Source organism: Malaclemys terrapin, chromosome 14 (genome assembly GCF_027887155.1).
Source record: "Malaclemys terrapin pileata isolate rMalTer1 chromosome 14, rMalTer1.hap1, whole genome shotgun sequence".
NCBI lineage: Eukaryota > Metazoa > Chordata > Testudines > Emydidae > Malaclemys > Malaclemys terrapin.
The window spans coordinates 16,519,842-16,534,869 of record NC_071518.1 but is presented as its reverse complement, the minus strand read 5'-3'; the positions used below and the strand labels follow the sequence as shown (position 1 = coordinate 16,534,869).

At 38.4% G+C, this 15,028-nt stretch overlaps 1 protein-coding gene across 2 annotated transcripts in view; it reads left to right on the top strand.

Moving 5' to 3' along the window:
- The window catches only part of CDH11 (cadherin 11), a 103,638-nt gene that overhangs the window by 67,096 nt on the left and 21,514 nt on the right, over positions 1–15,028 (top strand). For both annotated transcript variants that reach the window (XM_054048825.1, XM_054048824.1), the window contains exons 3-4: positions 11,298–11,702; positions 12,855–13,149. In XM_054048825.1, the coding sequence (XP_053904800.1) occupies positions 11,475–11,702; positions 12,855–13,149 (523 nt within the window). In that variant the 5' untranslated portion in view covers positions 11,298–11,474. The remainder of the gene's footprint in view (positions 1–11,297; positions 11,703–12,854; positions 13,150–15,028) is intronic.

Genomic DNA, 15,028 nt, shown 5'->3' with positions numbered 1-15,028 from the left:
GTGAAATTCTAGAATACTTGCATTGTCCTGACTATTGCCAACCAAAACCCCAAATAGATCTGGTCTGGACTAGATTTCCATCAAATAAGAGATGGAATAATAATCATCTGTAAGTGGTCAGGAACTAGTAGCCAAACAGTAGTGATATGTGGGATATGATAGTGTCCCCGCTGGATTATATATTAAATAGGATTAGGTCAGACTAGAACCAGTGAAAAAAAACATACCTCATTATTTTTTCCTTTTTGGAAGTGTGTGATTCATAAGAAAAATATTAATTTTATTGACAGGTTGATGGGCCCAAGTGGTTGGATGGTCGGTCTGTCTTCTGATAGTTACATGTCTATCACCTAACTGGATTTTTTGGCAGCACTCCAGGATACAAGAGTGGGACCCACATTTTGTTCCTGCCTGCCTAGGGTCCAAAGAGCTGGGGACACTGAAAAGGCAGTGGGCTGAGTCCTTCTGGTTAATGTCAGAGCAGGACAGGCACTCTCTGAAGGAAGCCACATCAGATTTCTCAGCCAGAGCAAATGTTGCTAAAATGTAGACCTTTAAGGATTGAGGAAGTGAAGTGTGATAGTGGAGACTACACTGAGCAAGCCAGGTTAAAAGAACTATATCAATACACATCTAAATGTTGCCAGTGACAGTTTTGAGTCCAAATGGTTTGGTGGAATGTAACTGTTTTCTATTGAAGTTGCAAGCCATTCTATTTTGGTTTGCCATTGGGTACTCCAACAATTGGTGGCTTCCTTTGTCTTGGATATTGTCGTTAAGTTAGCACAATATTTGACTGTATGGGTACTATTCTGCAAGTCCCCAAAATACTCCCATCTACAGCCAGTCTTATCTCTGTGAAAAATTAACTATTGATTTTCACATGTTCATAAAGTTCTAAGGACAGTCCTTATGTCTTTTAGTACAGAAACTTACACTCCAGTTGACAAATTAAGTAAAAATCAGAATAAACCCTAACATCTTGCACTGACCTGATGAAAGCTGTCTGGGGAATCTTCCATATATTTAAGCTTTTACATCATGTCTGCCATGTGATTATATACTTCTAAATGTATCCAATTCCTCCCTCCTATAGCTCCTTCTTTTACACAGGCTTCTCAGTTTTCCTCTGTATCCCAATGGGCAGAGTTGACCATCTGTAGAGTACATTGTATACTCTTTAAGGCCTGAAACACCTTTTTGAACAAACTTAATTTATGGCCTTCATTAACTTATAAGTAGGACCTTATATTTGGCAATTCTGTAGTGCTTTTTCTCGTCAGCTGAGGAGAAACAAATTTCACAAGTATCTTTGTGAGGTAAGTTAAAACAGCTGTCCAACTACTAAAAGACAATAAACTGAGACATAAAGAAACTAAGTGATTTGAAAAAGGCCATCCAGCAAGTCAATGGCAAAGCCACCTTACAACTCAGGAATTCCTAAATCCATGCTTATTCGATTTCGTACACTTCTGAGATGACTCTTCACATACTCCTCTGTTCTGACATTATATTTCTTTAGAACATATTGTATAAAATCACTATTCATAATTTGAAATCAAAGTTTGGGTTCCAGTACTCTTTCAATGAAAGTTGAGAAAAGCTACAGGTCCTTTCATTAGAGTTTTAGCTCTCACCTTTGTCCTTCCTGCAAACATGTCTGAGAATCACAAGGACTCCTAGTAATTCACTGAACTTTCAGAAAGTGGAGTGTTTATTCTGAATAAAGTCACTTTTATTCTGGAATAGAGTGTTCACACAGTGGCATTATTCTCCCAAAATTATGCTAAAATAGCTATTCTGGTGAATTTCCCCCATGTAGACAGGACAAAAGGGTAAACAACAGTAAATGCAGGTAAAATTATGAGTTTGTGCTATCTCTTTGATGGGAAGCCATTTGTATTGTATTAGATTAGATTCACCACTGAGTTATGCTTCCACCATAGTAATCCAAGAGCCCTGACAGCAGAAAGATTCCTGGAGGGATGGTGGTGCGGAGGCAAGGTGCCAATGGCTTCTACTCTACTAAGGGTCCTATAGCTGACCCAAAGTGGGTGGCACTAATTGGGGAATAGCAGGCTATGCACTGATTCAGCACATCCCTAGCTACTCTCTAACTGCCATGGTCTGAATGGACTCCCCACAGCAATGTTAAAACTGTCCTCTAATGGCAGAATCTCTCAGAGAGGGTAGTGCTACAAACAGCACACCTGCTGGCTCAGTTTCAACTAGCACTTCATGAACTAGTGGAGGTACCTCAAAACTATTCATTTCAGCAGGTTGAAATAAGGAAAGTAGTTTGCCCCAAAGTGCATACAGAATCATAGAAATGTAGGACTGGAAGGGACCTTAACAGGTCAGCCCTGCACTGAGGAAGGACTCTCTAGACCATCCGACAGGTGTTTTTCTAACCTGTTTGTAAACACCTCCAATGACAGAGATTCCACAACCTCCCTAGGTAATTTGTTCCAGTGTTTAACTACCCTGATCGTTAGGAAGTTTTTCCTAAGGTCCAACCTAAACCTCCCTTGCTGCAATTTAAGCCCATTGCTTCTGTAGAATCATAGAAAACGTCTATAGAATCATATAATGTGTGTGTTTTGATGGGTCTGCTTGTAATATTTAGCTTTTGAAGGCATTCAGAATTATCCTTCATCTGGCCTTCGATTCTGACTTTCTGTCTCAATGTTTTATTTTGCATAAATCAAATTAGCTAGCAAGAAAAATTTGGGTGTAATTTTGCCTTTAGTTGGTATAAGCGCTTAGTAAAGAAAGTTTACTAAGAGCTAGTTTAAAACCTGAACACAACATATAATTGGAAGTAACTTGACTTTAGTTGTTGGTTATTTTCCCCACTGGGCATCATCTATTATCACTTACTTATATAATAGCAAACCATACTGAAACTAGTGTGAACCTAAGCTATGGTTATATTGGATTTTGAGCACATAGTAAATGATGAGACTTCCACTTTACTCTGAGATGCACAAGTACACAATTATTATTTAAAATAAACTCTTCCAAGAGTGTAGTCATTATTTCAAATGACTCTATCAATCACTGAGTTCTTTAATAAGACTACCTTTCTTATGCTAGTTGTTTTCCTGCAGAGTTTATGCTTAAAAACAGACAGTCTCTGTCACATTTATCTCAAGCAGATCTCCCTAGGGCAGCAAGTAAATGTAAAACTCTGTTTACAACCATTTTTCATTTCCCAAGCCTTTTAATATCAGTCTCTCAGGCCTATTGCTGTGTCATTCACTTCGTAATGTACTAAGTTGTCTTGTCTCTTTCACTGCTTGTATTGGGTACAGTGCTTGGCAATTTCACTCTCCTTGAATGACTACAAATTAAACTAAATTCAGAGGAAAATAATTTCCTTCTGTGCTGATTTCAGAGGTAGATACTGAAAAGAAATATCACATCCCATTAGTCAGGATGCTTACTTTTTCTCCTCCTTCCTACTGAATAATTTTTATTTCTAAAGAGCCACTGGTATATATTTTAGTCTATGGTTTCCTGATATTGAATCTCAAAACTGTCAAAGGGAAAAATGGCTGCATTTCAAAAGTAATTTTTGGGAAAACCTCGGGATTATTAGCTTTAAACATCTCAGTAATTCAATACAGTGCTGTAAAACATAATTTAAAAATACAGGTTCCTTGCATAAATCTATACGGAATAATATTCTATGAGACTGCAAAGACTGTGTATTATTATCTATTTGTATTACCATAAGCATCTAGGATCCCTACTCAAGGAACAGGACCCTATTGTGTAGATGCAGTACAAATGCAGAACAGACTGAGTAGTCTCACTGAAGAGAATGAGACTATTCACAGTGCATAAATCTTTGCAAGATTGGACTCCCAATATTGTGATTAAGGCAATAATCATTTATGGTCTAATTCTGAAACCATTGAAGTCAATGGGAGTTTTGCCACTGCTTTAGTTGGAACGGGCTGAAGTCCTCATAGACATTTTTATCTCCCAGTTACTAATAAATATGAAATATTGGAGGTTTTGGACTAAACACTCTTAGAGAAAGTATGAATTCCAACACAAGTAGACATACCTGTGCTAGTTCTGATTAAAAATTGACAGGTAGCCATGAGGGGCAGGAAAGGGCAGCTACCCAAATACTATCCTATCTGAGACAATAGGTACTTTAGGAAACCTCATGGTTGTGAGGTTTCCTAAAGTAACAAGGATTCATAAGTTGGTTTGACAGTGCAACTATGTTGTAGAAAAGAGAGAATACATTTAAACGTGCCATTGTGCTATGCTACTTGAATCCGTATATTTTACTTTGCCTAATCAAAATTCTCAGCACAAGACCAGATTTACTGAGCTACTTTTATGTGACATTTTCTTTAACTGAGACAAAAGCAGGAGCACAGAATATGTTTTCTGCTGAAGAAACCTTAAATTAAAACTGAATACTTATCAATCGAAGTGCAGTGATACTTTCTGGTTACAGCTATTCCTCTTGCAACTTCATTTTCCTGCAGTAAGAATGGATAATCCTGTCAGTTTTCAAGATTTGTGTTTGTGTCTGTTTGTTTGTTTGTTTAAATATCTTTAAAATGCTTTTTAAAATAGCTCTAGGAGCTAGCGAGGACAAAAGCCAACCTCCTCTCCCTCCCCTCAAAAAAAAAAATCACAAAATGAACTGACCACACCAGACCAATCCAGGATATATACATAATGAATCTTAACTTGTTGTTATGTTTTATTGAGGGAGATGAGTTGAGGAATGCAGAATGGATTATGTATGTATGTATAAATAAAATTACCCCCCCCCCCAACATGCCCACATATACCTGGCCATTCTGCATTCCTCAACTCATCTCCTGCAAGAAAACGTAAAGACTCATGTTCCCTGAAGATGAACACATTTGGGCTCTGTTTGACCACTTTGGTTTCCAGATCCAAACTCACACTAGCCACATCCCATTTAAACTGAGAGACTATTAGTTTGAGTGCCTCTGATGAGTGCATCTGTGCTTATATGAATCAAAGACAGAGACTATCTCTTAGGCATCCAGGCCTCAGAATGTTTTGAGTTAGACCATGGAGTCGTCATGAGTCCTGACTAAGGGCAGTGTAGAATTGCACTGCCACAGGAGAAGATGAGAGTCCAACTTCTCCCTGTGTGCCCGCTCAGCTATGTTGATGGGTGTGTTTGGGGAGGTGGAATTAAGGCCCACCCATTCCTCACCTGTGCTCAGCCATTCCCTGCCTACCTGAGCAGTAAGAGGTGTAGCATAGTCATATCAGTTCCACCAGCAGTTCTCCTGCTTGTGCTCTGACCCGCAATGTGGGTAGCCCATTCATATAAGGGATAACTCACGTTCTTGTGCACGACTCACTATGTGACTTACAGTTGAACCCTTGAGATTTTATAAACTGAAACCCTTAAGCTCATCAGAAGATATCTGGAGCAGTATACCATACTTGTTCAATCATGAAATAACATATGTATTTGTTCATCTGACAGTACTAAAATTCTGCTATAACAATGCTAATAAAATTGTCAAAGTACTCCCTGGGGATTGAGAGAACATTTCTCTTTTTCACTAATTCTGACTAAAACAGAGAGCTCATTTAGGCTGGGAATTTGTGAATTTTTACTCAATGTTCTTGTAAAATTTCTCAAAATACTATCATCCATCATTTTGTCACTACAGTGTACTCTTGAATATACGTTATCAAATGTATCCCGGAGGAACAATTACTAGTTTAGTGTGTCATGCAGAAGTTCTGGGCTAGACAAATCAAAGGAATTGTTTAGTCTATAATACTTTGACATATAGTCATTTAATAGAGGTACACACAGGAAGTAAGTTTGACTCTATTGGGATTATTTCTGTTATATATAGAAAAAAAAATTAAAGTTGGCTAGACATAACTTCCAAGACTCTGGCTTTGTCATTAAAATAATCTCTGCTGACGCCTTAGTTTTGTCTATGATTCATGTGTAAACAATCAGCACAATTTTTGTCCAAGAAAGTTTAAAACTGAAGTTTTGTGAGGAAAGCTGTCTTTTTAGAAGAAAAACATTTTAGTGTGGTGGACCCAAATTGTGCTTTGTTACTCTGGGTTAACACATTTTACTGCTCTGCTATAAAAGAGGGCAAAAATTGGGCAGTGTTTTCAGTTTGGTAGTATTCAAAGTATCTACAATATAGTTAACATTTGTTTAGACTGGCTATTCAATTTAAGAATGGTATTGATGTAAGCAATATTGGGGTAGCATTTGGACAGACCCTAAACTAGGTGATCAGGAGCAAGAAAGAATAGATCCCTTCTCCATTTAGCACCGTTTGCAAGAACATATCAGAATTACAATTCTGGGCTCTGGGGAGCACAGGGACTGCTCAGTTTATGCATTCTGGGGAGTATATTGCTCCAAAAGGGGAAGGACCATGGCCCTATTCCAACCTTGCAGCAGCCCATGGAGTAGGTCTGCAGTACACAGGGGAGTACATTGCACTGGTAGAATGTGACTCAGGGCTTAAGGATGATCAGTGCCTAATAGGCTCAACAGAGAGCTTTGTTTAAAGATATTTCTAATAAAGTATATATTTTTATTTGCATTTTCAAAAGGGCTGAAGCCCGGCCTCCATTTTTATAGGTACACGTTTCATTGCATTTTTACATCTGACAAACTAATTTCATATGCAAAGCAGAGTACTTGCAACTCTTTCTGGTTCTTTTTTCTTTTGTGATCATGCTGTTAGAAGTGCCCTTTAGAGAAGTGTTCCTCTCCATGGCTCAGGGAGACTTCACTATGTGTTAAATATTTGCAATACAGGTTATATATTGTTTTAAGTTTTATCTCAACTAAAAGCAAACCATGCTATTCATTTGTTGATATAGGGTTATTTTCTGATTTAACAGTGTGAGATAGCTGATTAATTCTTGTTTCTATGTATTCATGGTGGACTAGTATTCAATTTCTAAAAAATATCAGAATTTGCTTGTTAGCAGTTAAAATTTACTATCTCCTCTTAGATCCATCGTGTCCCAAACCTTGTTACAGTATCTACTCAGGTATAAAAAAGGAGAATAAGGTTGGGTTTCTAGTAGTTTCTAAGGAAAATACATGGTGTTGAAATCAGAAACTGTTTATTATGAAATTCCAAACAATAGTGAAAAAATTAGGATATGGTATTTGGGGCAATCTGGATAGATTGCCATCCATATTGTTTGCCTTAATTTCGGAATGGTACAATCTTTCTGTAGAGTTAGTTGAATAATCATAATCATTTTAAAATAGTTATTCCTAACTAATCATTGATTGAAGAAAGGCAAAATTCACAATGAATTATTCTAACTGCTTTATCTACATGTGATGTAGTACAGCATCTGAATCAATCTGTTGCAAATTGTGGCTTTCTGGACACTAACCAGAGCCAGATTCCAATCATCTGCTGCAAATTCAGTTCCCAGATCTGCATGCCATGCTTGGGGAGTGATGAGGTATTTTTCCTCCAGTGTTGGCCAAAAGACAATAATTGGTTTATAAATTGTTTAGCTGTTTTTCCATATTGGCTGGTTGAAGAAATAAACTGTTTGTTTTCAACCTGGAAGTTACTTTTAAATGGATGAAATGACTTGAGTTAATTGTTTTGGAAGCAAGTCTCCTTTCTTTTTAAAGATGCCTCTGTAGTTTGGTTTTTAGTTATATTTGTTGTTGTTATACCTTCATTTAGCTGCATCTCATACACCTTGGCTGGTAGGAAGCACTTTATAAATAGAGCACCAAATACTCAGCGGGTTTAAATCGGAGTAACTTCATGGACTTCACTGGTGTTATGTCAATTTACCCAGCTGAGGATCTGATATAAAGTTATTAACTTTCTTTATTAAGATAGGTTTGGATCTTACTTACTAGTGTGCAAAGACCATACTGCCATACCATTGTGTGTTTACAGAATTGGGCTCTTAGAAAAAGCCTCATTTAGAAACAATACTTCCCTTTGTATTAGGAATACATAACCCTATTCCTCTCGCAAAGAGGTTTAAAAATAAAGGATTGGAGGCAATTACCATTTTAAATCCTAATTAGTAAATTAAGTATGGATGTGTGTTTAATGTTTTGTATCTAGTGATTCACACTTCAATAACTGATAGCAAACACTTGTATGTATCTGAATGTCTGTTCCATTATTTTAAAGCATCTTTTATAAAGCCTTTGCTGATTATTACCAGTATTCTTATGTAATTAAGTTATACGATGTTTTGGGTATTATGGAATATTTGGTTGTTTACTTACTTTAATTGTTGGTGGCATGATTTGAAATTAATGATCTGGAGAACAGGATTCAAATATACAGTTGTTTTATTTTTTTTCTTTCTAAACTTGTTTTGAAATGCTGTTAATGCAAACTGTTCACTTGCTAAGCCTGCTGTAAAATAAGGTGAAACAATGCACCAGCAGCAAAACAGGGCAACTATCTCCATTCATCTTATTGGAGAGCTGGGGCCTTATTATAAAAATGTGCCAGTGCTATTAACTGCTGCACTTCAGAATAGCATGCTTCCAGCAAGTGTACGTGACCAGTATAACTGGCTATAACTTGCACATCATGGTGCTCCATTCATTTGAAAGGACACTCCATAGGAAACTGCTCCTGAAACACATCCATATTTTAAGTTAAGTGAATGCAGTTATGCATCAAGCTGAGCCAGCTACAGTATTTAGAGTTTTGGTTGTGCCCAAAACAGATGAATGCGGACAAAAATATCCCCATGTACAGAGGTGACTTTAGAGGCTGGGTTAAATTCAGTTCTCAACTCTGGTGTAAATCCAAAGTCATACCATTGAGTGTATTGGAGTGACTCTGGATTTACACCTGTGTAACTCTGTGTAACTGGAGAAGAATTTGTCTATATATTTATGATGACATTTCTAAACTTTGAGCTAAGTTGAATGGATATTTACTTAAATGGTAGTGACGCTTAGCCAGTAATCATCAAGTAATAGGTCCTGCAATTTGACTTTTCTACACAAAAGTGAGAAATAATCTGTTTCCATTTTCTCTAAGAATGTTTTATTATCAGAGAAAGAAGTGAAATGATCGTTCCATGATGAAGTTTTTTTTTTTCATGAATAAACCACTAATAAAACAGAATAAAAACTAGTTTTCAGTCTCTTATTTCAGGCTCCACCGCTTCTGGTGTCAAAAATAATTTCACTTATCAGCAAAATGGCAGCAAACATAAGTAAGCTCAGAAAGGACAGCTCTGACTAAATCCTTTGTTCCTTGATACAATCCACAGTTTATACCTAACATAGATTTCTGAAATTTTAAAGCATTTTTCAGAGTCAAATTGTGGGGTTTTCCTTTAAAGGATGAATAGTGTTCTTGGCTTTCCCGTCTCCCATCCTTTTACGACTCTTCCATAATATGGCATAGAGAAAATAATATTGAAAAAAATTCAAATCGTTACTTTAAAATGGTCTTATTAAATATGCCGGAGAAAGAAAAGTCAAATTCTTCTGCACCAGATTATGTTCTCAAAATATATGCATAAGCCTCATTGAATATATTAGGCTGGAGCCATTGCAATGTCATAGTTAAGATTGTTTCTGGTTTACACTAAAAATGGAAGATCAACGTCTTTGTTTTATATGAAATACACAGTGTGTCTGCCCCAAATGTTTAGCACACCCTGTTCCTCAAACCTGAATGTATGTGTTTGAACAGAACTGTGCAAAGAGTACGGTGAGGGGAGGGTATAAATGGGGTTTGGGGAAGGGGATGCTGAATGTGTGGCATTTCTAGTGGGAGAGAGTTAAGAGTGGGGTGCATTCTCTAAAAGTGGGGTGCATTCTCTGTGGTATGGCTCTGTTAATAGTGAGCTGTGTGTCTTTGGGTGAAGGAGTAGAGTGTGGGCAGCATTACCTTTTCAGTTCCTTGTCTTTCTGTGTTACATATATTATTATAGAGCATCCTTAACTAACACAGAACAGTGTTTGTGTGTGTGTGTGTGTGAGAGACAGAGAATTGGCAAATGTCGTATGTGTGTGTATATAACTCTGAGAATAGAATATAGCCTTAAGTTAGTATTTTGTTAGTATTCTGTAGCAGATACAAAGTGAATTACTGAGAAACCTAAAATAAACATTCCAGGAACAGTAAAAGTTGGTTGCTTAATACAGGTATAGGTGCTGGAACTAGGGGTGCTGGTTTCCATCACATTCAGGGTTTACAGTTTGGTTCAATGGCTCTCAGCACCCCGACTATACAAATTGTTCCAGCACCACAGAGTAAAGGTGTTCTTTAAATAAAGGCTGAAAAACACTGTATGGGAAGCCCCAAGGGTATATCCAAGTGGTTCTTTAACATAGGTTGTTAGTACTGGAGATGTAGTCCTTAGTGCAAGTTTCACTGTATTGGACAATCTCATGGTCAAACTTTGACCCTGACCTATTGTACATAAAAGTGATCAGATATAAAGAAAGAGGCAATGTCATTTGAGCAACTAAAATCTTAGGGGTTTGTATATACTGCAATATAAAAACCCCGTGGCTCTGAGTCTCAGAGCCCGGGTCAATTGACTTTGGCTTGTGGGGCTAAACGTTGCAGTCTAGCCATTCAGGATTGGGCTAGACTCGAGACTGGGCTCTGAAACTCACCCATCTCATGGGGTTTCAGAGCCTGGGTTCCAGCCTGAACCCAAATGTTTATATTGCAATTTTTAGCCAGCAGCCTAAGCCTGAGTCAGTTGACGCGGGCCATTTGCAGCCATGGGTCTTTTATTACATTGTAAACGTACCCTTAGAGACACCTGGAATGGGTGCTACTGCCAAAGGTCACATTATCAAAGGGTCTTTAGGTGTTTTTACTCATTGATGATGGTGAAGGTTGGTAGAAATGGGAGTGACAAGGGAAGCACTGAGGTTTGCGAATGCTTCTAAGCACTCACTGACAATATTTTATTAGAGTACTGAATGCAAGCTGCAATCATGTGCATCATTTTCTACTGAATTAGGAGAAGGGGGAAATTATAACTGACAGACTCTTCAATAAAAAAGCAAGGAGTTTTACTGGAAAAGCACCAGAAAAAAACCCTTATCTAGAATAGTCATAGTTGGTAGTAATTATATCAAAGTATTATTTTCCTACTAAATCATTAGTTTTTGAATGCTGTTATTTTCTTTAAGTGGACAATGGCTATTACACCTGTGCTATGTTGGTAATAGTTTCATTTTAGAAATTGCAGTTGGCTTATAATTATCCCTTCTCAAAAGACTGACACTTTTTCTACACTCTTCTTTCTTTCAGCAATTAAGCTGGGAACCTGCAGAGCATTAAAGTGATGCACTTAATGAGAGGTGGCATCCTATATGCAGAACATTACATCTGAAGTTTTCCAGTAGCTCCAAGGTTCTTATTTCAGAGGTGGCTCTGGGTGGAAGGAGTAGATTCTCGAATACTCCTGTGCCTATAAATTAACCAAAAATGAAGGAGGACAGTTGTTTACATGCTGCTCTTATCTGCCTGGGCATGCTATATTACAGCCATGCCATGTCTACAGAAAAACTTAACCATTTAAGGCCGTCACTCCATGGTCACCATGAAAAAGGAAAAGAAGGTCAAGTTCTGCATCGCTCAAAAAGAGGCTGGGTGTGGAATCAGTTCTTTGTAATAGAAGAGTACACAGGACCAGATCCTGTACTAGTTGGCAAGGTAAGAAATGTATGCTACGTTTTCATTTGTATTTTAATAGGTACTATTTCCTGCCTCATTGCGGTGTGGGCTGCTTTTTTCCTCCAGTACTTTTTTCATACCAGCTGCCTAATCAGCACCCTCTGAAACTTCTGGTATTAATTATGTCATCTGTCGCTCAATAAGAATCTGATCCAAAGTGTATTGAAATCAAGGGGAGTCTTTCCATTGACTTCAGTACACTTTGACTTGAGGCCTGAGAGCAGTAGGTTGAAACCTTCACTGCTAGGACCAAAAGGATCATTTGCACAACAAGCCTGATCCCCAAACTGGCCACTGTGTCCCAGTAAATCATCATACCAATCTTAATTTTGGTGTCCAGTCAGTAGAGCCTAGCTCTCACTGTTGTAAGACTAGCCTAGAGAATACCAATTTGTGTAAAAGTTCTAAAATAATGGTTAAAAATAGATTTGACCTGACACGCTAAAGTAAAAGAAAAATGTAAGTGTATGTCTACAAAGCAGCTGGGAGATGTGAATCCCAGGGCATTTAGACTGACTAGCTCACTAAAAATAGTGAGCTCACTAAAAATAGCTATGTGGCACAAGCAGCAGCTTGGGCCAACTGGCTTGGACTTGGGTGGCTAGCCTGAACCACCACTTGTGCCACGTGGCCATGCTGCTATCTTTAGAGGAGAGCTAATGCAAGTCTGCCTACCTGCTCTGAGTATTACAGCTCCTAGCTGCAGTGAACACATACTCTAATTGTATATCTAGATTTTAAGACATTACTCAGTAAGATTAAATATGTTAAACTGCATTAGATATTCTGGGCCTGACTCTCCCCTCTGTTACACTTATTTTACCGCCTCCAAAGTCATTCGGGTTATTTTAGTTTAAGACCGGTGTAATAGACTGGAGAGTCAGACTCACTGAGCCAAATTCTGTTATCAGTTTGTTGATTTAAATGTAAGTTAGACACGTGTAAGCAAAAACAAATCTGGTCCATTGTGCACCTGACTCATGAAATTGAAGTCTGCATTAGTCATGAAAGTTAAGAAAGTTGAGTCAGCAGTGGCTAGACAGTAATGTACAGTAATTCAATTACCATTTTAATGGCTGGAAATACAGTGTATACTGGTTTGTTACAATATGTATGTTTATCGTTTTATAGCTTCATTCAGATATCGATTCTGGAGATGGAAACATTAAATACATTCTCTCAGGTGAAGGCGCAGGAATCATTTTTGTTATTGATGACAAATCAGGGAACATCCATGCAACAAAGACACTGGACCGAGAAGAGAGAGCTCAGTATATTCTAACGGCACAAGCTGTAGACAGAAACACTAACAGACCTTTGGAACCACCCTCTGAATTCATTGTGAAAGTTCAAGATATAAATGACAACCCACCTGAGTTTTTACACGAAAACTATCATGCGAATGTGCCAGAGAGGTCCAACGTAGGTAGGTACAGATAAATGCATGCCAATTTACATTTTTTGGAGTAAATTACATGGACAGTGAATCTTAGGTAAATCTAATTAACATCTTCCCAACGTCTGGAAGGTAAAATGTATTCAGTTCCTCTATTAATCAATTAAACATTCTCTGTCATTTGCTCTAATTAGCTGAAGGATTCAAACTCTGCTACAGTAAATCCAGTATTGCCAACCACAAGAGATCAAAAATCTTGAGTCAGACCCCTCACAAGATCAAACTCATGAGACTGGTCTCAGAAATCATGAGATTTAAAAACCACCATCAAACCATGTATTTTAAGCTGTCTTGATTTTTTTAACACCGCCTCTACTCTTTTGGAAATGTGGGTGTGATAATTTCAGATTGAAAAGTCAACCTTTAATGCACACATACCTTTCTATGACAGCTCAAATGAAGACTCAGTGTATGCATATTGAAGGAGCATTAGAACAGAGAAGATGCAGAATGGTTGTTTTGGGTGGTTTTTTTGGGGTGTGGGGACTAGTCCTAAGCAACGACTCATTTCAAGATAATTTTGTGATGCTTCTGTTATTGGTATCTCAAAAGTATCCCTTCAAAAATGGAGAGCTAGGGCAGAAAGAAGGCAACACTGCTGGTTGGAAAAACAGGGAGCACTTGTATTAAGTGGATATACCCAAGATAACGCTCAGTGGAGAGCTCAATGGTTTGATAAAATTAAAATATGATGGAAAAACCTAAATCACACATATTTAGCAACATACTGTAGAAGGCCTATAAAATGGAGCTGAGAAATGAACAATGAACACTCATCACCCTCTATGTATCAAGTTTTCCAGTTATTTTTCAGTAAAGATTTATTTGAGCTGCAGACGTGTACATGCAAGAATACCTTTACAACATCAGCCACCTTTCAGAGCTTTCTGTTTTTCAGTGCGGTAATTATGTTTAGGCCCTACATATTTTTTTTAAATAATCAATACAATTATATTCAAAATATGTCAAAAATAACTTTTGTCATTCTTCTTTCTTTGTATAATTTGATAACCATGTAAATATCTACACTATCCCACAATCACAATACATTTATTTATTTTTTTAAAAACCCTCCTAATTAATAGTTCAAAGAGCTAAAAATAATTCATTTTATTTTAATTATTCTTCCTTCCCGCAGCCCCTGGGCTTCTCCCCTTCCCCGAACCTGGCAGCATCCTCTAACCTCCCAGCCCAGTTCAGCACCCCCAGTCTCACCTCTGCTCCTCCTACAGTTCTTCATGCCCACGCCTGGGGGATAGCAGCAGCGTCCCCTCTCATCTCTCCTTTCCCAGGCTGGTGGGGGGGAGGGGAAGCTCCAGGGGGCTCTTCACACCCCTCTGCCCATTCCTGGGCTGATATTTCAGGGGGGAGGAGAAGAAGCACCATCCTGTCTGTGTTTCTCACAGAGGGGAGAGGGAGAAGAGAGTTGAGCCACACAGGGCTGCTGGGCTCTTTGCTTCCTCTGCCCCTCATCTCTCCTCTGAGCACGGTGAACCAAGACGAGAAACTCTGCTGGCTTCCAGAAGGGCTGAACTTCTTGAGGGGGCTGGAGCATCACAAGACGAGCTCCAAAACCCTCTGAAATCACTTGAGATAAAATCATGAGAGTTGGCAATGCTACAAGACTGATGGTTGTGGAGACTCTGCAAGCCTGTATGAGGGTCGAGGCGTGGGGGGGTTCCCCCAATTGAGAGGGCTCAAACCAAGGTCTGTGGTGCAAGAGGTGCAATGATCTACAGGGTGTATAGTACTCTTCATTTTGGCTGAGCTATGTAATATCGCTGTGAGCTAGGGCATGGTGCCACTTTACATTTTTCCAGTCAGCCAGCCAGAGAAGAGCTCACCCCTG